This window comes from Hyperolius riggenbachi, chromosome 9, assembly GCF_040937935.1.
Source record: "Hyperolius riggenbachi isolate aHypRig1 chromosome 9, aHypRig1.pri, whole genome shotgun sequence".
In the NCBI taxonomy this organism is placed as follows: domain Eukaryota; kingdom Metazoa; phylum Chordata; class Amphibia; order Anura; family Hyperoliidae; genus Hyperolius; species Hyperolius riggenbachi.
Window position 1 is genome coordinate 22,370,906 of NC_090654.1, and position 23,743 is coordinate 22,394,648.

General features: G+C 44.7%; 1 protein-coding gene and 2 non-coding genes across 3 annotated transcripts; all 3 read right to left on the reverse strand.

Annotated features, from left to right (window-relative positions):
- Positions 1-4,291: 4,291 nt before the first annotated feature.
- RPL3 (ribosomal protein L3) lies at positions 4,292-21,751 on the reverse strand. Its single transcript, XM_068252111.1, has 10 exons — positions 21,677-21,751; positions 20,649-20,841; positions 18,626-18,794; positions 16,352-16,487; positions 11,411-11,597; positions 9,822-9,982; positions 7,983-8,084; positions 6,219-6,314; positions 4,540-4,659; positions 4,292-4,406 (listed from the first exon to the last, which is right to left on the reverse strand). The coding sequence occupies exons 1-10, from the start codon at positions 21,677-21,679 to the stop codon at positions 4,362-4,364; spliced, it is 1,212 nt and encodes a 403-aa protein (XP_068108212.1). The 5' UTR covers positions 21,680-21,751; the 3' UTR covers positions 4,292-4,361.
- On the reverse strand, positions 6,909-7,001 carry LOC137533747 (small nucleolar RNA U83B). The gene has a single exon (XR_011024211.1). It is a non-coding gene; the product is annotated as a small nucleolar RNA U83B (small nucleolar RNA).
- Positions 10,053-10,146, reverse strand: LOC137533746 (small nucleolar RNA U83B). The gene has a single exon (XR_011024210.1). It is a non-coding gene; the product is annotated as a small nucleolar RNA U83B (small nucleolar RNA).
- Positions 21,752-23,743: the final 1,992 nt, after the last annotated feature.

Sequence of the window (23,743 nt, forward strand, 5' to 3'; positions counted from 1 at the left end):
TTAGTGAATAGCAGTTGCTCTGTCCAACTGCCAAAAAACTGTAGGAAGCAGGGAAGCTGGCCAGCATCATTGTTTAAATCCTTTTTCAGGAATATTTTTTATAAAGAATAAGCCTTGCTGAGAATCCCCTATGAAGAGATGGACTAGTCCAAAACCTGTCGGCAATGTCAGATTTCTACTACCTACTGTAAGTGACAGCAACATAGGAGAAACGTAATTTATGGCTCATTTTACTCTGGAAAAAATGTACTTTGTAGGTTTGTATATATTTTAAATTTTAGTTTTTTTCTGTGGTGCCCCTTTAAGAATCGGTAGAGGGAGTGTTCCCGATATTTCACTATCACTAGAATATCACCAATTTTCTACTAGCGGCAATCCCTTTTTTCAAGGTGCCTTGATTTCATGCTAGTCCTCCATGGACAGAATTCAATTTTTTTCTCAAAATTCGGGATACTTTAACATGTAGGGATGGTCAGTGAGATGTTGATGCATGTGTGTATGCCAATGGCAAGCAAATGGAAGCAGCTTGTACATGGATACAATTCCACAGCAGCAGAATTTGATTGGTCTATTTTCTGCATACATTTATATATAAAAAAAAATGTGTATCTCTGATCAGTGATCTGCAAACTTGGCTCTCCAGCTGTTGAGTAACTACAAGTCCCACAATGCATTTGCCTTTATGAATCAGGACTGTGGCTGTCAGACTCCTGCAATGCATTGTGGGACTTCTAGTTGCTTAACAATTGGAGAGCCAAGTTTACAGATCACTGTCATAGAACAATGCTTTTAAAGATATTGGCTTCAATTAATCAAACATTACCGCATTCGGTAATGCTGAAAACAGAGAGGCCTAATGGGTAAGAGATACATCAGTATCCCTATACCCATTTCACCTGGGAAGGGGGTGGGCCTCCGGGGATCCACTTGTTAAAGTGGACCCCGGATGCCACCATTAACCCCTCCCTAGGGCATCAGTGGCTCCCAGCTCCTCCTATGGCATACGAGAGAACTCGCCGCCACAAGACTTGGACACAGGATACAGCCGGTATATGGCTTGTGCTGCTGCTGCACAAGGTCCTGGCGACGGTAATTACTATTCCCCCTCCAGGTCCACGTGGATGGTGGGGAATTATGTAATTCGGCTTCCAGCTATTGCTGGGGGCCGAATTACGGTGTTTTAAAAGAAACTTTAGCTCAGTCCTCTGACAGCGCCAAAGATACTCACTGTGCGCTGCTATAGCAGTAATTCCTTTTACGGTCTATGGTGGCGCCGGCTGCGCCCAAATCTCCTGCACTGGAATCGCTCCTAGGCACCAGAGGCGGAGAAGAGTCACCTTGTTCATGGATTGGACAAGGGCTCTGTGGGGGAGGCTTGCTGGTCCCTCTCCTCCATGCAGGCTGGTATAGCTCAGGGTGCAGAGCACTACGCCATCAGACAAGGGGTTAAAAACTTTCCTTTCAGCATAGCTAAAAATGTAGTAGGAATGTAAACAAAAGATAAGGCTGTCAACACTTCAGATGCGGATCACAAGTTGAAGAAGCTTTCCACTGAAGAACAAAGTGCTGTGTTTAACTGTTTGAATGCGGTTCTACTACAATTGTTTTGTGATACAGTAGTATGTTTAAAGCGGACCCAAACCACTTTTTTAAATTCAAAATATTTAGTTGCACCACCGACACATACAAAGATAAATAAACTCATTCGGGCCTATGAGCATTTCAGTGCATGCTTTTCACCCTTCTCTTCATTACTAGGGTTATCCAGAAGGCAGCCATTACTTCTGAGCCTAGTAGGTTTTAGATCATGGGTGTATCAGCTACCCCCTCACAGGGGCGTCTATGTGAAATCTCACACAAGCGGAGATCACCTCCCTGTGACATCAGTAGCAGCTTGTGTTTGTTTTTTTATCTCCTCCACCAGTCTGCCGGATTCTGTCTATTATAAGTTAGAAAATAGATTTTATTTCTGAAATCTTGTATTTTTAATTTGGGTCCACTTTAAGTACATAAGTAATTTTTTAGAGCAAAGAACAAAAAAGTTTCAGACCACTTTAAGATGTAGAGTACTACTGATATGGTACTTTAGACAGTGTTGAAATATCCTTCACAAAAGCAGTAGTGGCTGATTTATCCACTAATAGGTTTCCAAGTGATATACTTTCTATTGTACCTTGTTTTCACAACACAGCCAACTTGCTACTTTCAAGGTCAACATCCTCTTCAGTGGCATGACATTTCAGCAGAGGATCCACCACAGTTCTCTTGCTTCAATAATTGTCCTGTTGAGATTACAACTACAGGGTGGTGCACAAAAGACCGTCTGCCTGTCACCACAAGAATGCAGGCAGAGTATACGGTGCGCCTCTATTCCTGGCTGGGTGTCCTCCCCAGCTTTATTGTGGCCTGTGTCATCTGCAATATACTCATACAGCAGCAAATACAGACAAAAAGAAAGGACAGTAGGAGAGGAGCACTGTCTCATGTGCCACCCTGTACATTATCTAGAGCAGGGGTCTCAAACTCACGGCCCTTGATACAATATTTTGTGGCCCTCGCCGGCAAAAGCTTTCTTATAGTTCGCTTCAATGCTCCCAAGTAATCCGTCGCATCCCCTCCGCTAAACGAGGGCTACAGAGCCCCCAAATCGCCCGGGGGGCAATCCGCCGGCATTTCCTGGAAGGGGCAGAGCTTTCAGCTTCAGCTCTGCCCCTCCTGACGTCAATCGCCGCATGGATCGCCACCTCTCCCCGCCCCTCTCTGTGAAGGAAGAGTGAGAGGGGCGGGCAGAGGCGGCGATGCACCGCGATTGTGAAATTCCTTATGCAGCCCAGCCTCATCCTGACTTTGCCTCCTGCGGCCCCCAGGTAAATTGAGTTTGAGACCCCTGATCTAGAGTATACAGGGGCTTTAGTGGAGGATTTTTACACAGCTGTGTATTCATTGATACATCCACAATGGTTGGCCATCACCCAAGGTTCCTTCGTGCTGTTCCTGGTGGACAGTTTATGGTCTTCAATTTTTTTCTCCAAGATTTTACTTTGAAAACCACCGGGAGACATGGGGGCGCAGGATACAGCCGATATGGCTTAACCTGCTGCTGCACAAGTCCCAGCGGTGGTAAATCCTATTCCCCCTCCAGGTCCACGTGGATAGTGGGGAATAATGTAACTGCTTCCAGCTATTGCTGGCGGCCAAATTAGTGTATTAGAAGCAACTTCAGCTACGTCTTCTGATGGTGCCGAAGTTACTCCCTGAGCGCCGCTATAGCCGTGATACCTTTTACTGTCTATGGTGGAGCTGGCTGCACCCAAATCTCCTGCGCTGTAATTATAGAGCTCGATTCAGAGGGTCTAACAACCTTGCACTAGAGGAGATGGAGCGAGCACCAACTCCTACATGAGTTTCACCCCCACTGCATGTGCACCAGCATAAGTCCATAATTACATGGTTGCTGAAGGGGGTACAAAGTGTCAGTTTGTCCCAACACTGATTCACAGAGGGTGGCACCGTGCCAAACCAGATCTGGCAATGGTACCCCTAGTAACAAGGGCACCCAATGTAAAATCTGAATTATGTGGTGCAGAGGATGGGGGCGTTCCAAACGTCAGGCTTACCCCAACACTTTAAAGAGGCTTTGTCAGATTGTATCCAGCAACAGCGCCCCCTAGCTGCAGCCATTTTCCTTGGATGTTGGATGATGTCTGAGATTGAACCTATGCTGAAAATGTCTGACATCGGATTAAAAGGTTAAAACTCGTAATCAAAGATTTTTTTTTCTACAATTTAAAGCGGTATAAAACCCTGACATAATCAAAACAGGTTTTCCTACTTTTTATATGCCATACGGTTAGCATATTTGCTTTTGTGCATAAGTATTCATTTAGAATTTATACGTTTCTTAAATACACTTATTTTACTCTGAGAGCTGACTTTGCATTTTATTTATAACTGCTTTATTCATCCTCTAACTTATCAGAAAGCATTTATGCTTGTCTGACTTTGTTCAGGGGCCTCGGCAGTGCGAGAGAAGGCTTTGTTTACATTTCTCACTTGATACAATTAAACAAGATCACATTATGTAAAGTTCGGAAGCGGCCAGCTCTGAAGGCAGGGAAGCTTCTAATGCCTGTGTTAACCCTTTGAATGCTGTTCTAGTAAAAAAAAAATGGTAGTATATAATATGCTGTAAATCTATTAGAGCAAAGTTGAAATGCAGGGTTATATTCCGCTTTAAGGTTTGCAAAATGTTCCATGGTTGTGACACTAAAAACATGACAATGACATAAAAGTTGTTACATTTGTCTTTATTGAGACATGGAAAAGTGCCGGGTGGCAGATGGAACTGATCAATCTGTGACTTATGCAGTCTCCTCCTTTGCCAGACGGTCTTTCTTGAGTGGTCCCTGTTATAGATTGGAAGGGTGAACATTAGTGAGGTACATTAGATGCACAGATTCAATCTTACAATTAGAAGAACTTTACTGATATTGCACTAGAATATTGTATCTCAGTATTAAGCATCTAGGGGCTACATACCATAAAAGCCTTCTTTTCCTCCGCTGTCTGGAAACGTCCGTGGCCGAACTTTGAGGTGGTGTCGATGAATTTCAGATCGATCTTCTCCAAAGCACGCCGGCTGGTCTGCACAAGCAGGGACTGTGGGGAGAAAAGGGGTGTGAGAAACTGCAGCAAGCCCAGCACTACACGACTTCATCAAATGACCAGAGCGCTGCTTAGGACTGCATCCGGTTTATAGTTTTATTCTTTAAGGTACCTCAAACAGGACTTTCAGTAGAGAATGAAGCTTGGTATCAAAATCAGGTACTTCTCTAAAGAGGGAATCCTTAGGATCCTATTGAGGCTTCCCCCGCTACTCTGTTGACCCCCATTGCTGACTCCCTCCACATCGGGGTCATGCAGCTCCTCTTCCTGAAGCATGGCCGTGCAGTAGCCGCGCAAGCCAGCCGACACATGCACAGTAAAATGGAGCCCGCAGCTCGAGCTTACTGCCCGCACGGGTGGGCTTGGTCAGCTATTGTGCAGCCACGCTGAAGATACAGCTGCACGGCCAGATATGATTATGCCTTGCTGATAATCTTCAGTGGGCTGCACTCCGCAATAGGGGACATCAGAGAAGGAAGGGAAGACAATAGGTTCCTGAGGCTTCCCTCAGTTTAACCACTTCAGCCTTTAGTCGTTTTCACTGTATGCATCCAAGCAATGTTCACCTCCCATTCATTAGCCTATAACTATCACTACTTATCACAATGAACTGATCTATATCTTGTCTTTTCCACGACCAATTAGGCTTTCTTTGGGGGGGGGGGGGTACATTTTGCTAAGAGCCACTTTACTGTAAATGCATTTTAACAGGAAGTATAAAAAACGGAATTCATTTCTCAGTTTTCGGCCTTTACAGTTTTAAAATACATGCCTCCATAATTAAAACCCACAAATTGTATTTGCCTGTTTGTCTCGTTATTACACCGTTTAAATTCTGTCCCTATCACAATGTATGGTGACAATATTTTATTTGGAAATAAGTGCATTTTTTCCGTTTTGCATCCATCACTATTTACAAGCTTATAATAAAAAAAAATTTATATTTCATCTTTACAGATTTAAAAAATTTAGACCCTTCGGTAAATATATTTTTTTATTGTAATTTTTTTATATTAAACCTTTTATGTGGGTATTTTTGGGAGGGTTGGATGGAAATTTTTTTGTAAATATAGGTGTATTTTTATATAACATTTAGATGTAGTTTTACTTTTTGGCCACAGGATGGCAGCCATGAGTTTGTTTACAATGACGTCACTCTAAGCGTAACATGTACGCTTAGATGTAGGGGGATGAAGGAAGCAGAAAAAGTGAAGCTTCCTTAAGAAGCTGTCACTATTTCTGCAGGGGAGAGGAATCAGTGTTCGGGCACCGTAGCCTGATTCACTGATTCCCTGGCTAACGAACCGCGGGCCGGGAGCTCGCATGCACGCGATCGGCCGCGGGAGCGCACATGGCCTCCTGGACGAGGCGAAAGTAGTTAAGCATCTAATTTTGTACAGCAAAAACTGAACATTTTACAAATTGGCTCTCAACTTTTAAAACTCAACAAAATTACATTAATATGCCCCAAATTATACAGTATTTCTAAAAGTCAAAAGAAAGTGAGCACCACAACAGGAGGGTTGTCACAGGCATTCGCACATGTCACGTACCTTGCGCAGGGTGAGAACTCTCTTCTTGGTCCCAATAACACATCCTTTCAGCATGATGAAGTCATTCTTCACTTCCCCATAGTGCACAAAGCCACCCTACAGTGATAGAAGTAATGTTCAGTCTTCCTGCAAGTTTACATGCAAACAAGCAAATGCCAGTCAAACTAGGTACAGGAGGGATCAGATACAGTACTGAAGACCAGGGACACACTTGGAAAACAGGCGAGTACTTTAGTACGCCAGGCAGAAACATTACTATACAGCAGGAGGAGGTGGCAGCGCTTCCCAAGGCAGGCTGCATCTAATTGACCTACTGCATGGATGTGCAGAGCCTGAATATGGGCATACAAGGGGTGTATTTAGTCTCTAGGGGGCTCTGCACGCCTCTGTTGGTAGTCATTTCAGAAGCAGTCTTATTAGGAACGCTGCCAATTTCTCCCTGCAGGCAGAAACATTTTTCCACAGCAGTAGACAAAAAAAGAGCGCGTGCGGCGTCCAAAAACTGGCAACAAGTTTTTTTCCCCACATGCCAAAATTGAGTAGATGGGAATGAGCCCATTCAATTACATGGGCTATCAGTTCTGACGCGAATTCGCATTCAGTGCGACCCAAGCCTGAATCTTTCTATTAATCTCTTCACATCAAAAGATAATGTGAGGAGTGGCCAATGCTGGTGGAAGCTAGTAGCAGATTGTCCTCAGAAGGAAGGCAGCATGGAATAACTCCTCATGTGTTTCGGGAGCTGTGCCCAGCACTTATTCCATCTTATCATCACAGGACGCACTGCTACCTAATGCACACATTCGCCACACGCATTGGCCTTTTAAGGGATGATTTGCATATTCAGCAGTGATGCATTGTGAGATACCTCAGCTCACGCCAACCTGAATAATTACAAATGCCTTCTGTTCTAAGAAGGTAGATTTCTGTTTTGTATGCTTGTTCAGGGTCTATGGCTAAAAAGTATTAGAAGCAGAGGATCAGCACAACTGTCAGGCAACTGGTATTGTACAAAAGGAAATATGGCAGCCTCCATATCCCTCACTCTGGTTGTCCTTTTAAATAAAATAAAAAGCTGCAGCCTGGACTGCTCTGACGAAACAAAGGGAGACATTAATCAGGCCAGGCTGCGCTCTGGTTACACAAGTGAAAATAGCGCAGTCACTAGTCAAACGATTTACGACGGTTGTCCTCTGACTTTGCAACCCCTGAGCGCAATACATTGAGAACTGACTGAAAACTGATACTTGGGAACTGGACTTGCAGAGGCTTTTATTTTAGTTCAGTGCTATTCTCAGGGAAATTCATCAAGCTGCCCAGCTAAAATAATCTGCAGGGAATGCACAACAGATGCAGATTGCTTACAAAGTACTTGGATACTCTCTCCCCCCTACAAAGTACTTGGATACTCTCTCCCCCCTACAAAGTACTTGGATACTCTCTCCCCCCTACAAAGTACTTGGATACTCTCTCCCCCCTACAAAGTACTTGGATACTCTCCCCCCTACAAAGTACTTGGATACTCTCCCCCCTACAAAGTACTTGGATACTCTCTCCCCCCTACAAAGTACTTGGATACTCTCTCCCCCCTACAAAGTACTTGGATACTCTCTCCCCCCTACAAAGTACTTGGATACTCTCTCCCCCCTACAAAGTACTTGGATACTCTCTCCCCCCTACAAAGTACTTGGATACTCTCTCCCCCCTACAAAGTACTTGGATACTCTCTCCCCCCTACAAAGTACTCTGTGATACTGCACTTACCAGAGGGTTGATACTCTTGTCCGACAGATCGTAGTCTGTTGAAGCGTTATTTTTGACAAGTTTGCCGTCCTTTGAGTGATAACCTTGGCCAATTTTATAGATCTGTGGAGAGGAGCAGACGAGTAAAGCATTAGAATTGCCAAAAAACGATCTATTTTAGTTACAAACACATTCAAATATGACCCGGACCAAACGCCCAAATCAGAGGAAGACAGGTGAAAACAGGCCAACACTGTCATACACACATTTATAGGAATAACATCCAGTTTACTCCTGCATAAGTATAGAAGCCACCGTGAACCTTACATGAACTAACATTTAAAATTGCAATATTGACATTGGAATGCTATAGATTGTGAGCTGAGGGACAGTAAGACCAAACGTCCGAAACAGGCTGTCTGCATGTTGGGTTGGATGTGGCTGGTAAAATGTATAAGCTGTACACTTGCTATACAACGGTCGTGGATATAAGCTTGGAAATTGAGATTTGCATATTCAGTAGTGAAGCATTATGGGAAACCACAGTTGCTCACTTTAAGCTGAATCATCGCAAATACCTTCTGTTTTAAGAAGGCAAATTACACTGATCAGAAACCTACTACACGAGATTGTCATGTGATCTCGCATTTTTTTTACCCATCATACCCATGTCTATCTTTGCTGGCATTCTACAGCTAAGCCAGCAACAGGAATAAGGAAATAACAGCATTAGTTTGAATGTAGCCCCAATACTGAGAAAATGGGCTTAAAGGGACTCCGAGCAGTGCAGAAACTATGGAAAGATGCATATAATTTTAAAGCTCTCTTTCTCCTCTTTCCAATGATATATAAACCGCCGCCCTAAGCCTTTTAGTTGCCGCGGCTTCGATCGCGAAAATAAAGAAAACTAAAAGGCGTAGGGTGACGATTTAGGTGTCGTCAGAAAGAGAGCTTTAAAATGATACCCATCTTTCCATAGTTACATTGTATTAAACAGGGCGACTTTTTCTCAAAGTCAGCAGCTGCATTCAGCAGAAAAAGTCGCCCTGTGTAATACAGTGTAACTATGGAAAGATGGATATCATTTTAAAGCTCTTTCTCCTCTTTCTGGCGACACCTAAATCGTCACCCTACGCCTTTAGTTTTCTCTATTTTCGCGATTGAAATCGCGGCCATTTCAATTGCGAAAATAGCGAAAACTAAAAGGCGTAGGGCGGCGGTTTACATATCATTGGAAAGAGGAGAAAGAGAGCTTTAAAATGATATGCATCTTTCCATAGTTTCTGCACTGCTCGGAGTCCCTTTAAAGAGACTAACAAAATTTTCAGCCTTATTTCTTCTATCCTATAAATTCATATACCTGTTCTAATGTGGCGCGTGTTACTTCAGACTTTCCTAGTTGCACAGTGGCTGTATTATCTCAGTTATATAATCTAATCTCTCTTCTGTCTTTGTAGGACTCAGGCACTCAAGCTGGAATGTGCTGCTCTGTTTGTGATAGGATAGAAGTTATACACACACCCTCCACGCCCCCTGCAGGCTCTGTGTGAGTCAGCGTGAGCTCCTCTCAGCCTATCACAAGCTGGTAACAGCCATGTCTTGTTTGTAAACACTGCCTAAAACTGGCAATTACAAGCCAGGATTGCAGCAGGGAGTGGCAGAAACAGCACAGAGGGGCCCAGTAGAACATAATAGAGCGGTATGCTTTTTATTGTAAGAATTTTAGAGTACAGATTTTTTAACATTCTGAACTGCCAACACATCTATAGCATTGCTGAGTCTCGACACTTCATTTACATAATGTATTTAACTTCATATGTTTAGTCTCCATTGCCAAAGAGAACCGCAAGTTTGTCTTACCTTCTTGTTGATCTCAGTACGGTGGTGGTATCCTTTCTGTCCGGCACGTGCCACGGAGAATGCCACACGGGCAGGATGCCAGGCTCCAATACAAGCCACCTTACGCAGACCCCTGTGAGTCTTACGTGGCAGCTTCTTTGTGTGCCAACGGCTAGTCACACCTGGTGGGGGGACAAGACACTGCATCAGCATCAGAGTATGGAGGGACAAATGCATTGTTATTGAATAGAACATGTTCTCAGAAGGAAGGCAGCATGGAATTATTCCTCAGTTAGGATCAGGCACTGTGCCCAGTGCTTATTCCATGACCTCATCACCGAACAGGCAACGCAAGACATACAAGAGACTAGCCATACCCCCCCCCCCCCCCCCTTCTGCTTTTTATAAGTAGTGGCTTAACATTGAAGAGCGACTGTAGCAAAAATAATGCAATGAATAAAATTGGCCTTTTATAGTATTTATTTATAAATTAGAGTTCCTAAAGATTTACATTCTTTAGTGCATTCTACTATATGTCACTACAGTCCTAAAGAGGAACTGTGACCAAGGATAGAACTTCATCCCAATCATTAGCAGATATCCCCTTTCCCACAAGAAATCTTTACCTTTTCTCTAATACATCAGGGGGTCTGTATGGCTGATATTGTGGTGAAAACCCTCCCACAGTGAGTTTCCCAATTGTGAACCTCATTGCATTGTGGGAAATAACCGTTTCCATCTACCAAAGATCTTCCTCTGTTCATTTAATATACAGGTAGTCCTCGGTTAACGAACGAGATAGGGACTGTCGACTCGTTCTTAACCTGAATCTGTCCTTAAGTCTGGACAGCCCCCTTTGCCCCCGTTTTTAATGCAGAGCAAGTGCAGCGGAAGGTAGATAAGAGGACATCTCACCTGATCCTTCGGGGGTAGAAGGTCCCATCGTGCTGCCCGGAAGCTCCGCTGCCCGTCCTCTCGCTCCGCCCACTGTCCTCCCGGTGGCTTCACATGCGTCGCATAATGACGCAATCAGGAGAAGCCCCCTAGTCGCGGCGCCTGCTAATGCGTCATTATGCGACGCATTTGAAGCCGCCGGGGAACAGTGGACGGAGTGAGAGGATGGGCCGCGCAGCTTCCAGGCAGCACGATGGGATCATCTACCGCCAAGGATCATGTGAGATGTCCTCTACCTTCCGCTGCGCTTACTCTGCATTAAAAATGGCAGAGAAGAGGTAGTTCCCGGTGGCATGACGTCATCGCGGCGGGCGTTCGTAAGTCGGACGTTCGTAAACCGGGGACTACCTGTACATTAAAAAAACTCAACTTTTTATAGCCCAACGTATTGTGAGTGGTTTTATCGATAACGGCAATTCAAATATTTTGTGTATATCGATCATTTCTTGATTTTTTTTAAACTTCTCCCTTTGCAATATATTGATTTACTTTTCCCCTTACAATAATCTTTCTGTTAAGTTGTTCTTAAAGGTTGGCACTCTGACATGAGGCTCCACCCATGATTGGCCACACCGGTTTTTGAACATATGGAACATTTCTGAGGAGGAGGATGCCAGCGTTCTGAAAAAGCTATGCAATGATTGAAGTAGTCTCACCTTTGTAACCCTTTCCCTTTGTGACTCCAATGACATCAATCATCTCGTCCTGACCAAACACTCCGGTCACCTGGACCTGCTGCTCCAGCTTCTCGCGGGCCCAGTCCACCTTTTCAGCGATGGTACCTCCGTTAACTTGGATCTCCATCAGATGGGATTTCTTCTGTCTTAGAGGAAGTAGACGCATCTAGAACAGAGAACCCACAGTTGCAATTAAGTTTAAGGCAGCTCAGTCCAACATTCACAGCAAAACCGCTGGAGTGTTTTTAGGTCTTTTTTCCAGAGCAATGTCTCCCAAACCTGTTCTCCAAGCCCAACAGTGCATTTAGCATCTCAAACATTAATTCTAATTGTCAGCTGAAGAACAAAAATCAATCATAAAGCTGGCACTTCAAATATATCTTTATGCCAACAATCAAAAAAGCCATTGTTTCGGGACCACGGAAGGTGCCTTTATCAACGCAGAACTTGCTCAATAGGAACAATGTATGTCAGGTGCGGTGTGTGGAGATGCTAAGCAGAGCAGCGGTGGTGAGGATTTCCTACAAACATTGACATGCGCATTGATTTTAAATACATGTGAGTGCAATATGTGTCTTATGCTTACTAAACGGAATTACGCTATGGTAGCCTTGTCCTTTCAGTTTTTAGGCCATTTCCATAACTTCAAGTTGTAACCTTCTGGGAGTGGTGCACGCTGTGTGCCAGTTTGGTGGTGGAAAGTCATATCTGGAAGCAGGATTACGCTATGTCCTTATATGTTGAGTTGCATCTAGGAAGAAGGCGATTTGTTCACAAGGATTTTTTGCCTATTTGCTGATCTGTACTAAGTCAGCCATACGTGCTGGTAAGAGTATTTTAGATTACTACAAAACCCATGAGAAGATTGTGAAGTTGTGAGTAAGGATAAAAGCAGACTTTTTGGGACTTTTACTGTGATTTCATGTTTTTCTTTACATGATTATGTTTTATGTACATTAAGTATAGATGGATGCAGATGTGAGCGCTTTCCCAGTTTTGCATATATACAGTGGAGGAAATAATTATTTGACCCCTCACTGATTTTGTAAGTTTGTCCAATGACAAAGAAATGAAGTCTCAGAACAGTCATTTCAATGGTAGGTTTATTTTAACAGTGGCAAATAGCACATCAAAAGGAAAATCGAAAAAATAACCTTAAATAAAAGATAGCAACTGATTTGCATTTCATTGAGTGAAATAAGTTTTTGAACCCTCTAACAATAAAAGACTTAATACTTAGTGGAAAAACCCTCGTTTGCAAGCACAGAGGTCAAACGTTTCTTGTAATTGATGACCAAGTTTACACACATTTTAGGAGGAATGTTGGTCCACTCCTCTTTGCAGATCATCTCTAAATCCCTAAGGTTTCGAGGCTGTCTCTGTGCAACTCTGAGCTTGAGCTCCCTCCATAGGTTTTCTATTGGATTAAGGTCCGGAGACTGACTAGGCCACTCCATGACCTTAATGTGCTTCTTCTTGAGCCACTCCTTTGTTGCCTTTGCTGTATGTTTTCGGTCATTGTCGTGCTGGAACACCCATCCACGACCCATTTTCAGTTTCCTGGCAGAGGGAAGGAGGTTGTCGTTCAGGATGTCACGATACATGGCTCCGTCCATTTTCCCGTTAATATGATTAAGTTGTCCTGTGCCCTTAGCAGAAAAACACCCCCAAAGCAAAATGTTTCCACCCCATGCTTGATGGTGGGGACGGTGTTTTGGGGGTCATAGGCAGCATTTTTCTTCCTCCAAACACAGCGAGTTGAGTTAATGCCAAAGAGCTCTATTTTGGTCTCATCAGACCACAGCACCTTCTCCCAGTCACTCACAGAATCATTCAGGTGTTCATTGGCAAACTTCAGACGGGCCTGCACATGTGCCTTCTTGAGCAGGGGGACCTTGCGAGCCCTGCAGGATTTTAATCCATTGCGGTGTTGTGTTTCCAATGGTTTTCTTAGTGACTGTGGTCCCTGCTAATTTGAGGTCATTCACTAACTCCTCCCGTGTAGTTCTAGGATGCTTTTTCACCTTTCTCAGAACCATTGACACCCCACGAGGTGAGATCTTGCGTGGAGCCCCAGAGCGAGGTCCATTGATGGTCATTTTGTGCTCCTTCCATTTTCGAACAATCGCACCAACAGTTGTCACCTTCTCTCCCAGCTTCTTGCTAATGGTTTTGTAGCCCATTCCAGCCTTGTGCAGGTCTACAATTTTGTCTCTGACATCCTTGGACAGCTCTTTGGTCTTTCCCATATTGGAGAGTTTGGAGTCTGCTTGATTGATTGATTGATTCTGTGGACAGGTGTCTTATACAGGTGACTAGTTAAGACAGATGTCCTTAATGAGGGTGACTAATTGAGTAGAAGTGTCTAACCACTCTGTGGGAGCCAGAACTCAATGGTTGGTAGGGGTTCAAAAACTTATTTCACTCAATGAAATGCAAAACAGTTGCTATCTTTTATTTAGGGTTATTTTTTCGATTTTCCTTTTGATGTGCTATCTGCCACTGTTAAAATAAACCTACCATTGAAATGATACTGTTCTGAGACTTTATTTCTTTTGTCATTGGACAAACTTACAAAATCAGTGAGGGGTCAAATAATTATTTCCTCCACTGTATGTAATATAGGTCAGCCGCTCAAAAACATTATGGACAATTAGCTGTCCAGGTTGAGATGACCTCAATGCACTCACTAGTGTGATGTGCAGCTTGCGAGCAGCAGACATTGTTGCAATTAAGCAAGTTCTGCCTTGATAAAGGGACCGGGCGTGGTCCTGAAAGGCATTTTGGATGTTTTCTTCAAATAAAGTAATTTGAAGGAAGGGTCAGGGTTTATGACTGAGGTGGGATGCATCATCCTATATCCACTGAAGCACTCCGAGAGACCGAGGCTTAAAGACACTGAAGTGGAAAAAAAAATGATGATATGATTTGTATGTGTAGTACAGCTAAGAAATAGAACATTAAGATCAGATACATCAGTCTAATGGTTTCCAGCACAGGAAGAGTTAAGAAACTCCAGTTATCTCTATGCAAAAAAGCAATTAAGCTCTGGGAGGGCTGTTATCTGACTTTTATCTCAAGTGTTATTGAACTATTTACTTTTTCTCTGCCAGAGGAGAGGTCATTAGTTCACAGACTGCTCTGGAAGAATCATTTTGAATGCTGAGTGTTGTGTAATCTGCACATATTAGAGAATGATGCAATGTTAGAAAAAACACTATATACCTGAAAATAAAAATATGAGAATATTTTCTTTGCTGCTAAACTTCTAGTAATTATTCATAGTACACAACCAATTCATTATATCATTTTTTTTTCGCTTCAGTGTCTCTTTAAACCATTAGGGAGTGCAACATCTCACCACCGCGCCTTGAAACAAGGCTAGATAATCAACATCTAGTCTTGGCACACAGTGATGAGCAAAATATTCTGACAGGGATAAAAAGCCTATAACAGCCAGCTGCTTCTGATCAGTTGGCAGCTGGTTAATTCACTAGCATCCAGATGTTTCCCCAGGCCAGCCCGGTTCCCAGCTGGATGTCCCGGTAAACCGGCCAAGCCGCGCTTTGTCGTGCATACGCATCCCAGCCACCACCCGTCACGCTACCATGTACGGGAGCGTTCTGCACCTGCGTAGTAGTCACGCATGCACAACGAAGCGCAACTCAGCCGGAGTACTGGGCCGTCCAGCAGAGGACAGGAGCAGCCTCAAGGGGGCTGGAGGAAGCCCCAGGTAAGAATAAAACCTGAGACTGGCTCAGGTACACTTTAAAAATATTTGCGTTCACTACTGAAACATGGTATGGGAATTTAAAGTTGACCTATAATGCACAAGATCACAGAATCCCCCACTTCAATCACCCTCATTCAGTTCCATGTGAAGAAAATCAGTTGAATCCACTGTGAAGTCATCTGTCTTGTTTAAAGATAAAACACTAACACTGCAGGTTGAATGGTTACGATCAGAACTCGACACTCAGCAGAGGCAGCCATAGGCCGCCTATCAGTCCGCCCGTCGAGAATGTTTCATCATCTGTAACCACTGTCAGGTGATCTACCTAGATGGATTGTGACCCTAACCACCTACACCTACTGTAAGCTGACACTTTATTCCGTTATAATTGACAAGCTGTAAAAATAGTCAAATACAATGTTGCCTTTCTTAGAACAGGTATTGGAAAATATTCCGCTTTACAAGGAGGTACTCCCAAAATGCATCACTTCAGCTCTGACCGAATAAGGAAGCCACTTAATCACAATTGATGAAATGCATTCTGACGCCCTAAAAGTCAATACCTTGGGGAAAAGGCAAGTAGGATAACTATAAGGGATATAAGTAGTTGAGAAAATTTTTTAATTTACATTACATGCCAAATTCTGCTTTAAAGTAAACCCAAGGTGGATTTACAGAATAAAAAAACACTACCTGATACAGATCTCGCTCCGGATCACTATGTGCCCCTAAGCACTGATGTCCGCTGCGCCTTTCACAGTTGAGTTTGGAAATTTCTGTATAATGGCCGTGACCCCCAGAAGTACTTCCAGGTTACAGCATGCAAACACCCGCGCTCCGTACATACACAGTATGGCCTCTTGTGCACTTTTTGTGCTTGTAGACAGCTGTGCTTGTAAGCTCATCCAAGTAATACAAGATTACAGAGTATCATCTCCGGACTCCTGTAAACTACTGGAGGCTGGGAAGAAGCGATCCAGAGACTGGAATGGGCATACAGAGGGAGTGCCATTCCAGCTAAGGATGCCACTTCCTGTTACACAGATCTGACACTCAGCTTGTCAGTTATTTGTGTGAGCCGAAGTTGCCAAACGCAGAGCAGCAAGCAGCACATAGGTCGGAGATTATGGGAATGACTGGACAGTATTTTTACCCGCGTGTGCTCGATGACCGGACATTATTATTACCTGAGTGTGTGCGATGACTCGGACGACCTGGCAGTACTTCTTCATGCTGGCAAAGTCCTTCTCCAGCTGCTTCTTGCCTTCGTCATCTTGCCACTTCTTGCAGTACTTGGTGAAGGCCTTCTTCTTGGATTTATACCTTTAACGGCAGAGCAGGAGAGTTGGATTGACCCTTCATCAAGCCCCGGGAGGACTGAGCGGAAGGAGTCAGACCATGTCCAGAGTTTGGCTCATTGCGTGACTTCCAAGGAGGTTTTCAGCCAGCAAGCGGAGCCTGGAGCTCATCAGGCAGAGGCCGGGGCCCGAGCTGAGAGGAGCTGCCAATGTTCATTCCAGCCACATTTAATACAGATTCAGACAGAAGAAAATACAACTCATACGAAGCATGTACAATTCCTAGTAGGTGTGGCCAGGCACATGTTCGCATAAATAGTGCTTTATGTCAACATTTTAAAGCTGTGCTCCCAATGGAGCTAGCCCAATTGATGTTCTGACAGGGAAGGTAAAGTGTGAGAATGGTAATGTTATGGTAACACCCCTCTTTGCAGAGTGGTAAACTCCAGGGAGAAGCAGGGGGGAGCTAGAGAAGACCTAAGCGCTTATAAAACAGCAGCCAAGGGATGGGATTGCAAGTCTTAAGCCACATACACACGCTCAACTAAAGTCCTACTATAAACCACTTTACAAACTACGATTAACCTCCTTGCCGTTCTAAAAAATCCGGCAAGGAGGCAGCGCCGCACTTTTTTTAAAAAAAAAATTTTTAAATCATGTAGCGAGCCCAGGGCTCGCTACATGATAGCCGCTGAGCGGCGGCATCCCCGCACCCACTCCGATCGCCTTTGGCGATCAGAGTATGCAGGAAATCCCATTGAGAACGGGATTTCCTGCAGGGCTTCCCCGGGCGCCATCGGCCAGGCTGCGCAGGGGTCTGGGGCGGCTCGGCGGGTAGCGGCGAATCGGCGGCGAGCGCGTACTACACGCAGCTAGCAAAGTGCTAGCTGCGTGTAGGAAAAAAAAAATTATGCAAATCGGCCCAGCGGGGCCTGAGAAATCCTCCTGCGCAGGTTACCCCGAAATGTGTTCGGGATAACCGGCAAGGGGGTTAAAAAAGTTGGAAAGCTACATCTTGGTGGGCAAACAACTATTCTACACACAGAACGACTTGACAGACAAATTGACGAACAACTACATATTGTTACTCAACTGGTGAACAACTAATATGTTCTAGTTAGTAATTGAATTCATTGAAAAAACTAAAGTCATAGTAGACTTCTGTACACATTGCCATGTTGGACACAACTCAGGATTGACTTGAGCTGCGTCTTATCTGTTGGTAGCCTTTTATCTGTTATAACGCTTTGACATAATTTGTCAAACTTCAAGTTGTTTAATTGTGCATTGAATATACTTGTTGAGCGTGTGTATGAGCCTTTAGGGTGCAAAATAAACTGTATTTTAGCTGCGTAACAAGACAATTTGGTGCTGACACTACTACGCCCAATATTAAAGGGGATCGAGAGTGAAAAATGCAGAGCCTACAATGTAAGGGTCTGGCATACCACTGCCAGGGTTAATAACCCACCAGTAATCGATGTCAGAAATTCTGCCTGTCCTTGGCAAAACCACCACGGTTGATTTTTTTTCTTTAGAAAATCTGTGGCCACCACCTGTTGCGGACCACTCCCTGCTCAGCAGGGGGCGGGCCGTGACAACACGTGGGGGCGGGCCGTGACAACACGTGGGGGTGGCCACAGAGCTTCAGAACACTACAGGGAAAAATGGTTGTCTTGCAGAATGAGGTGCAGAGTTTCTGGCATGTAGTGAATTACAAACGAGCTGGCCAAGTATTAATCCTACCAACGCCAATCTGTAGCAGTGTGACAGAGGATCATATAACTGGCTCTGGCATATGAATGTTTTCACCGATGGTCCCCTTTAATGTCTTTCCCCTGTCCCCTTATTACACTCCATGCTGGCGCTCTAGACCACACCTCCGACCCTGTGACTTCCTGTGTGCCGGGGAGAGCTAACCAACTTCCTTCCTGTGTGCTGGGGAGAGCTCACTAACTTCCTTCCTGTGTGCTGGGGAGAGCGCACTATCAGTACAAAACCTGCTGATACTGCGTGTGCATGACGGACACATAGGAAATAATGACCAGTCATGTCTGCTGTTATAGTGTCACTATGACGCCTCTCCGAAATACTAATATGTAACTTGTAATAACTACTGTGTATTCTCCCTGTTTGTCTGGATACCCTCTGACTGCCACTTACCAGTTCTTGTAGAACCGCCTCTTGCATTCATCACTGATGTGTTCAGCAAAGATGGTCTTGAAGCTCCTAAGCCCCCGTGGAGTCTGGACGTAGCCCACAATACCAACAATGACCATGGGGGGCGTCTCCACAACGGTCACGGCCTCCACCACTTCCTTCTTATTCACCTCTGAGAAATAAGACCAGAAACATTAACTGTCTTACATGAACTAGCCTGGCATTCAACAAAGACATGAACTGCTCTTACACCTATCTTCTGATAAAAGGTTTATGGCACTGAAAGTGGACCTGAACTCCTGCACAGGACAGAAGGCAAACATAGAAATGCACCCTGTATAGATACAAAGTTTTGCCTGTCTAATTCACCCTCATCTGTGACTAAGTGCAATTTGATCTCTCAGCTGCCCGCCTCAGCAGAGCAGCTAACTGGGTACTTATCCGTTAGCCGGGCGCATCCTCTAGGTGGCGACAAAACTCCACCAGAGTTACATCTTTCCCAACTATCCATGTCGGCCTGGAGGGGGAATAGTAATTAGCGCCACCTGCCGGATGCGCCCGGCTAACGGATAAGTACCCCTAACTGTAAACACAGGATGTTATCCCTATGTCTGCTTCTACGAGATCAAGAAAACACTGCAGACTTATTGCAAGATTTTTAGAGCAGAGAGGAAGTTTTGAGTTCAGGCCTGCTTTAATGAAAAGTAAAATCTACAGCCAGAATTTTAATAGAAGTATCTGTTGGTGAGGTCAGCTAACTGATGCACATAAAAGCTCACCAATGTTACACTATACTTATAATGGTCACAGTCAGAACTCGACACTCAGCAGAGGCAGCCATAGGCCGTCTATCAGTCCGCCCGTCGAGAATGTTTCATCATTTGTAACCACTTTATGATGTACCCTATGCAGATTGACAGAGACCCTACCCATCTACAGTCTTACATGTGTAACAAGATATAATAGACTGCCAAGAAACTGGATCATCAACTTATTCGCTGCTTATTGATCATCCTAGCTTACAGAATTCCATTTATAATCTGGATAAACATTTAATTAGACCCATAAGAGGGAAAAGGATGGCGTGGAACAATACCGCTACAGGGGGCCGATAAAAGCCAAGTGTCGGATTTTGTCTTAACCCCTCCACAGAACTCCTTTAAAGTGGGATTGTCACCATAAAAATCAAATTTTAACAGCAACTGGTCTGAGTGTATGAAGTGATAAAGATGCTAATCCTGCATTCAAAACGTGCAAAACTTTCTGCGGTTATGGTTTTGAAGTTATCAGAATCAATTTTTATTTCGCCAAGAAAGTTTGCACCTACAAGGAATTTGTCTTTTATACTTTAGGAGCATTGGCCCTAGTGCCAAAAAGTTGAATGCTGGGAGTTCTTTTTATCTATATTTTCCTCTTCCATTTCCCTGCCTAGCTGCTTATCAGAAACACCCTCTGATCACTTGTGCTTACAAGCAAGGCTGAGGTGACTCAGTGATTGGAGGATAAGACAGTGCAGTTCCTAGTATACACCTCAGTGGGAGTGTGAAGACTGGGAGGAGGGCAGCTAATACACAATGAGCAAGAGAAGGGAGGGGAAAACAAGAGTCAGGGAGGATATGATGTCAGCATTATCTTGGCAAGATGGCCACTGCCTAGAATAGGATTTTCTGCTTTTCCTTTATAAAATTCACAGGAATCATGTGGATAACACAATACATCTGTTATGCAAGTAGAAGTAGTATTTATCTACTTATGTGTGTTTTATTTCTAGGTTAGCATGGGTGTCACTTGTTCTTTAAGTATCTAAGTCTTATCTTGGCAGTCAAAAGCTGCATTTTTGCGAGAGGACTTTGGCCTCCTGAGAAAGCACATCCCACATGGCAGTCCCTAGTAGGAAGAGGACTCAATGAAACGTATGGTAAGCCATATACTGCTGGAGAGCACTAAGATACAAGGGAATGGTACGGCTACATGCATAGCTGCACATACTTCCACTTTACAGATGTCACAGCAGTTATACACTTACTTGAGCCAGGCCTGTCGACGTCCCTCACGATGTGGGTCATGCCAGCTTTGTAGCCCAGGAAGGCTGTGAGATGGATGGGCTTGCTGGGGTCATCCTTGGGGAAGCTCTTGACCTTGCCCCTATGTCTCTTGCTTCGCTTGCGCGGGAGGAATCCCAAGGAGCCATGCCTGGGAGCTGAGAACTTTCGGTGAGACTGCAGGACAGAAACAAACACGGAAATTTTCCCCAATAATTGAACACAATAATGATACTAATGTTATTTTTAGCCAATATTTATACAGCACCAACATCTATAGCAGCACTGTACAGAGTATATTGTACTGACACTTAACACTGCTGGTGGTTATTATGAGGTTAATTTGCAGCATAGCTTTGCACATGCTCAGTAGCATTTATATGCTTTTTTTGACGGGTATAGTGAAATGGAACACCAGGAGGGCTCTATGGTATTGGGCTCTATTCACAATCACATGTGGTAAGAGATTTTTTACCACCATATTACCGCCAGAGATAATTTCCGCATTTTTTCCAGTCACTAAAATGTTCCGCATGTTTCCCGCATGCGGGAACAATGCGTAAAAAAAAATTGGGAAATATACATTACATAGTAAACATGCGGAAAAATAGTGGCATAAAAAACTTGTCCCCAAAAAAAAATTGAAGTTCAGCAAACAGTGTGAATAGAGCCCATTGTCTTTATGGCATGCCAGGCCTTGCCTCTCCATAGGGAAGTCAGTAAGCCGTGTCCTAACTTTAGGTTTGCGTTTAACTAATAGAAAAAAGTTTGCAGTCAGATCTATACTGTGGCAAGACTGACTACTGGCAGAGGCTGAGCAGCTTCCCCGCAGCCACTGCCCGGCCGCCACGTCCCGGACCTCAGCCCGGCCTCCCCTCATCCACAGCCGGGAAATACAGCGCGCATCCCCCCGGCACAGCCCTGCCCGAGCCCCGCACCGGAGACTGCGGCCACACGGGCGGGGATGGCGAGAATATCACACCGATTGTACCGGCCCCCCACCCTCACTCACCATGTCGCCTCCTGACCGGACTGAGAAAGAGGAAGAGGAAGCGACGTCACCGCTACTTATAGACTCCCCCTCACACTCCGCCCTCACGCTTTTTTTCAGCGGAATAACTTTATTTAGTAGAGCAGAGCAGAGCAGCAGTAGAGCTGTCCACATCCTGCAGTGCTGGGCTATAATGGAATGACAGTCATATAGAAGCAGCTAGATAGCAGCTGTCCTCCATTTACCAACACAACCTCCTGTCCTTCTGTTCTCCACCCTAACTTTCCTTGTGATTATCCTGCTGTACATACAAGACAGTGTCTTATATTAATTTTTGCTCTATAAGATGTGCTAGGGCTTATTTTCAGGGGATGGCTTCTATTTCTATTAGGAAGTGTCTCTCAGCAGAACATTTACTGTTCCTTTGTACTGTCATGTTCATGGATTTGCAAGTATGCTACTGTACTGATCAGGCACCTGCCCTGTCATCTCTGCACACAACTGATAACCTGCTCTGTGCTGGGATGACAGGATCGGTGCCCGATTGGCACTGCACCACTGTGTCCCCATTTACTGGCTGCCTCTTCCTCCTCTTTAACTTTCGCTAGGGCTTATTTTCGGGGTAGGGCTTATATTTCCAATATGCTCAAAATTCCAGCTAGGGCTTATTTTCAGGGTAGGTCTTATTTTCAGGGAAAGAGGGTATCTGTCATTATCCCTCCTTCAATCTACACTAGAGATGGGAAGTTCGGATCTTTTCAATGATCCGGATGATTCGAATCGGATCATTGAAGAGATCCGGATCTTTGATCCGAATCTCGGATCATTTTACTACGGAAGCATTCGGGGGGTGAAATGACTAGCAGGACAGGAGAAGGGGAGGGGGGTGGACACACAGAGAAGGGGAGATGGTGGACAGAGGGCAGGGAGTGGACAGAGAAGGGAGGAGGGACGAGCAGAGAGCAGAAATGCTTGTTTGCACACATTACCCACATGCTGCAATCATATGCTTTACATATATTTCACCTATATGTTCATCTGTATACTTTGAATGCAAACATAGCACAGTAAAAGAAAGCATTCCCCAAAGCATTCCCAGAAGTGAAGGGCAGCTGTTTAGAGCAGTGCAGGAGGATCATATTGTGCTGCAATCACAGTGCCTGCAAAGTTACTGAGCTGAGCCAAAAGTTTCCAATGTGTTCACTGTGCACAACTACGGAACAGGGAGCCTATAATGAGCAGCACATTACAGCCAGTATGTGTGCTCTACACATATCTGGCAGTGGCACCCATGTCCCCTCTCTCTCATCTACCTGTCCCTGCAAGGCTGGCTCCCCTCCAACAGAGCGATCCATATCTCTGCTCTGCTTCCAGGACCCCGCTGCCCGCTGAGAGGGGGCGTGTTGCTCCTGGCCCCGCCCCTTTTTCGATCCGAATCACTCATTTTAATTATTCGGATGATTAGACTCACAAAATAGATTCGGATAAAGATCCAAATCGTTCATGATCCGGACAACACTAATCTACACTCCTCACATGAAACCCTCCTTTCAGCAGCAAAAATTGCATTCGCCAAAAGTGCTGCGATTTTCTTCAATTATAGCAAGTGCATCTTTTGATTTTTGGCAGCTATTTAAAGGGAACCAGAGATGAACCTAGACGGGAAAATGAAAAAGCTTTTTTACATTTCTGGGGCTTCCTCCGGCCCAAATACGCTCTGATCGATCTCACGCCGCCGTCCTCCGCTGCCCGCAGCTATGAGACCCGGCACCCGCCACTGGCGTCATCGGAGCCGGGCTACGCAGAAGTGCGCCCTCTACGTATCTCTCCAGCGACTGCTGCAGAGATATGCAAACAGCGCACTTCCTTTACGCTTAGACTGGCTCCGACTGATGGAACAGCGGGGAGCCGGTTCTAGTAGCTGCGGGCAGAGGAGGATGGCGGCGTGGGATCGATAAGAACGTATGGGGCTGGAGGAACCCCCAGGTATGTATAACATCTTTTTGCTGTTCATCTATGGTTCCCTTTAAGAACAAGTGACACCCATGCTAACCTAGAAATAAAAAAAAACATATATACAGTGGTTTG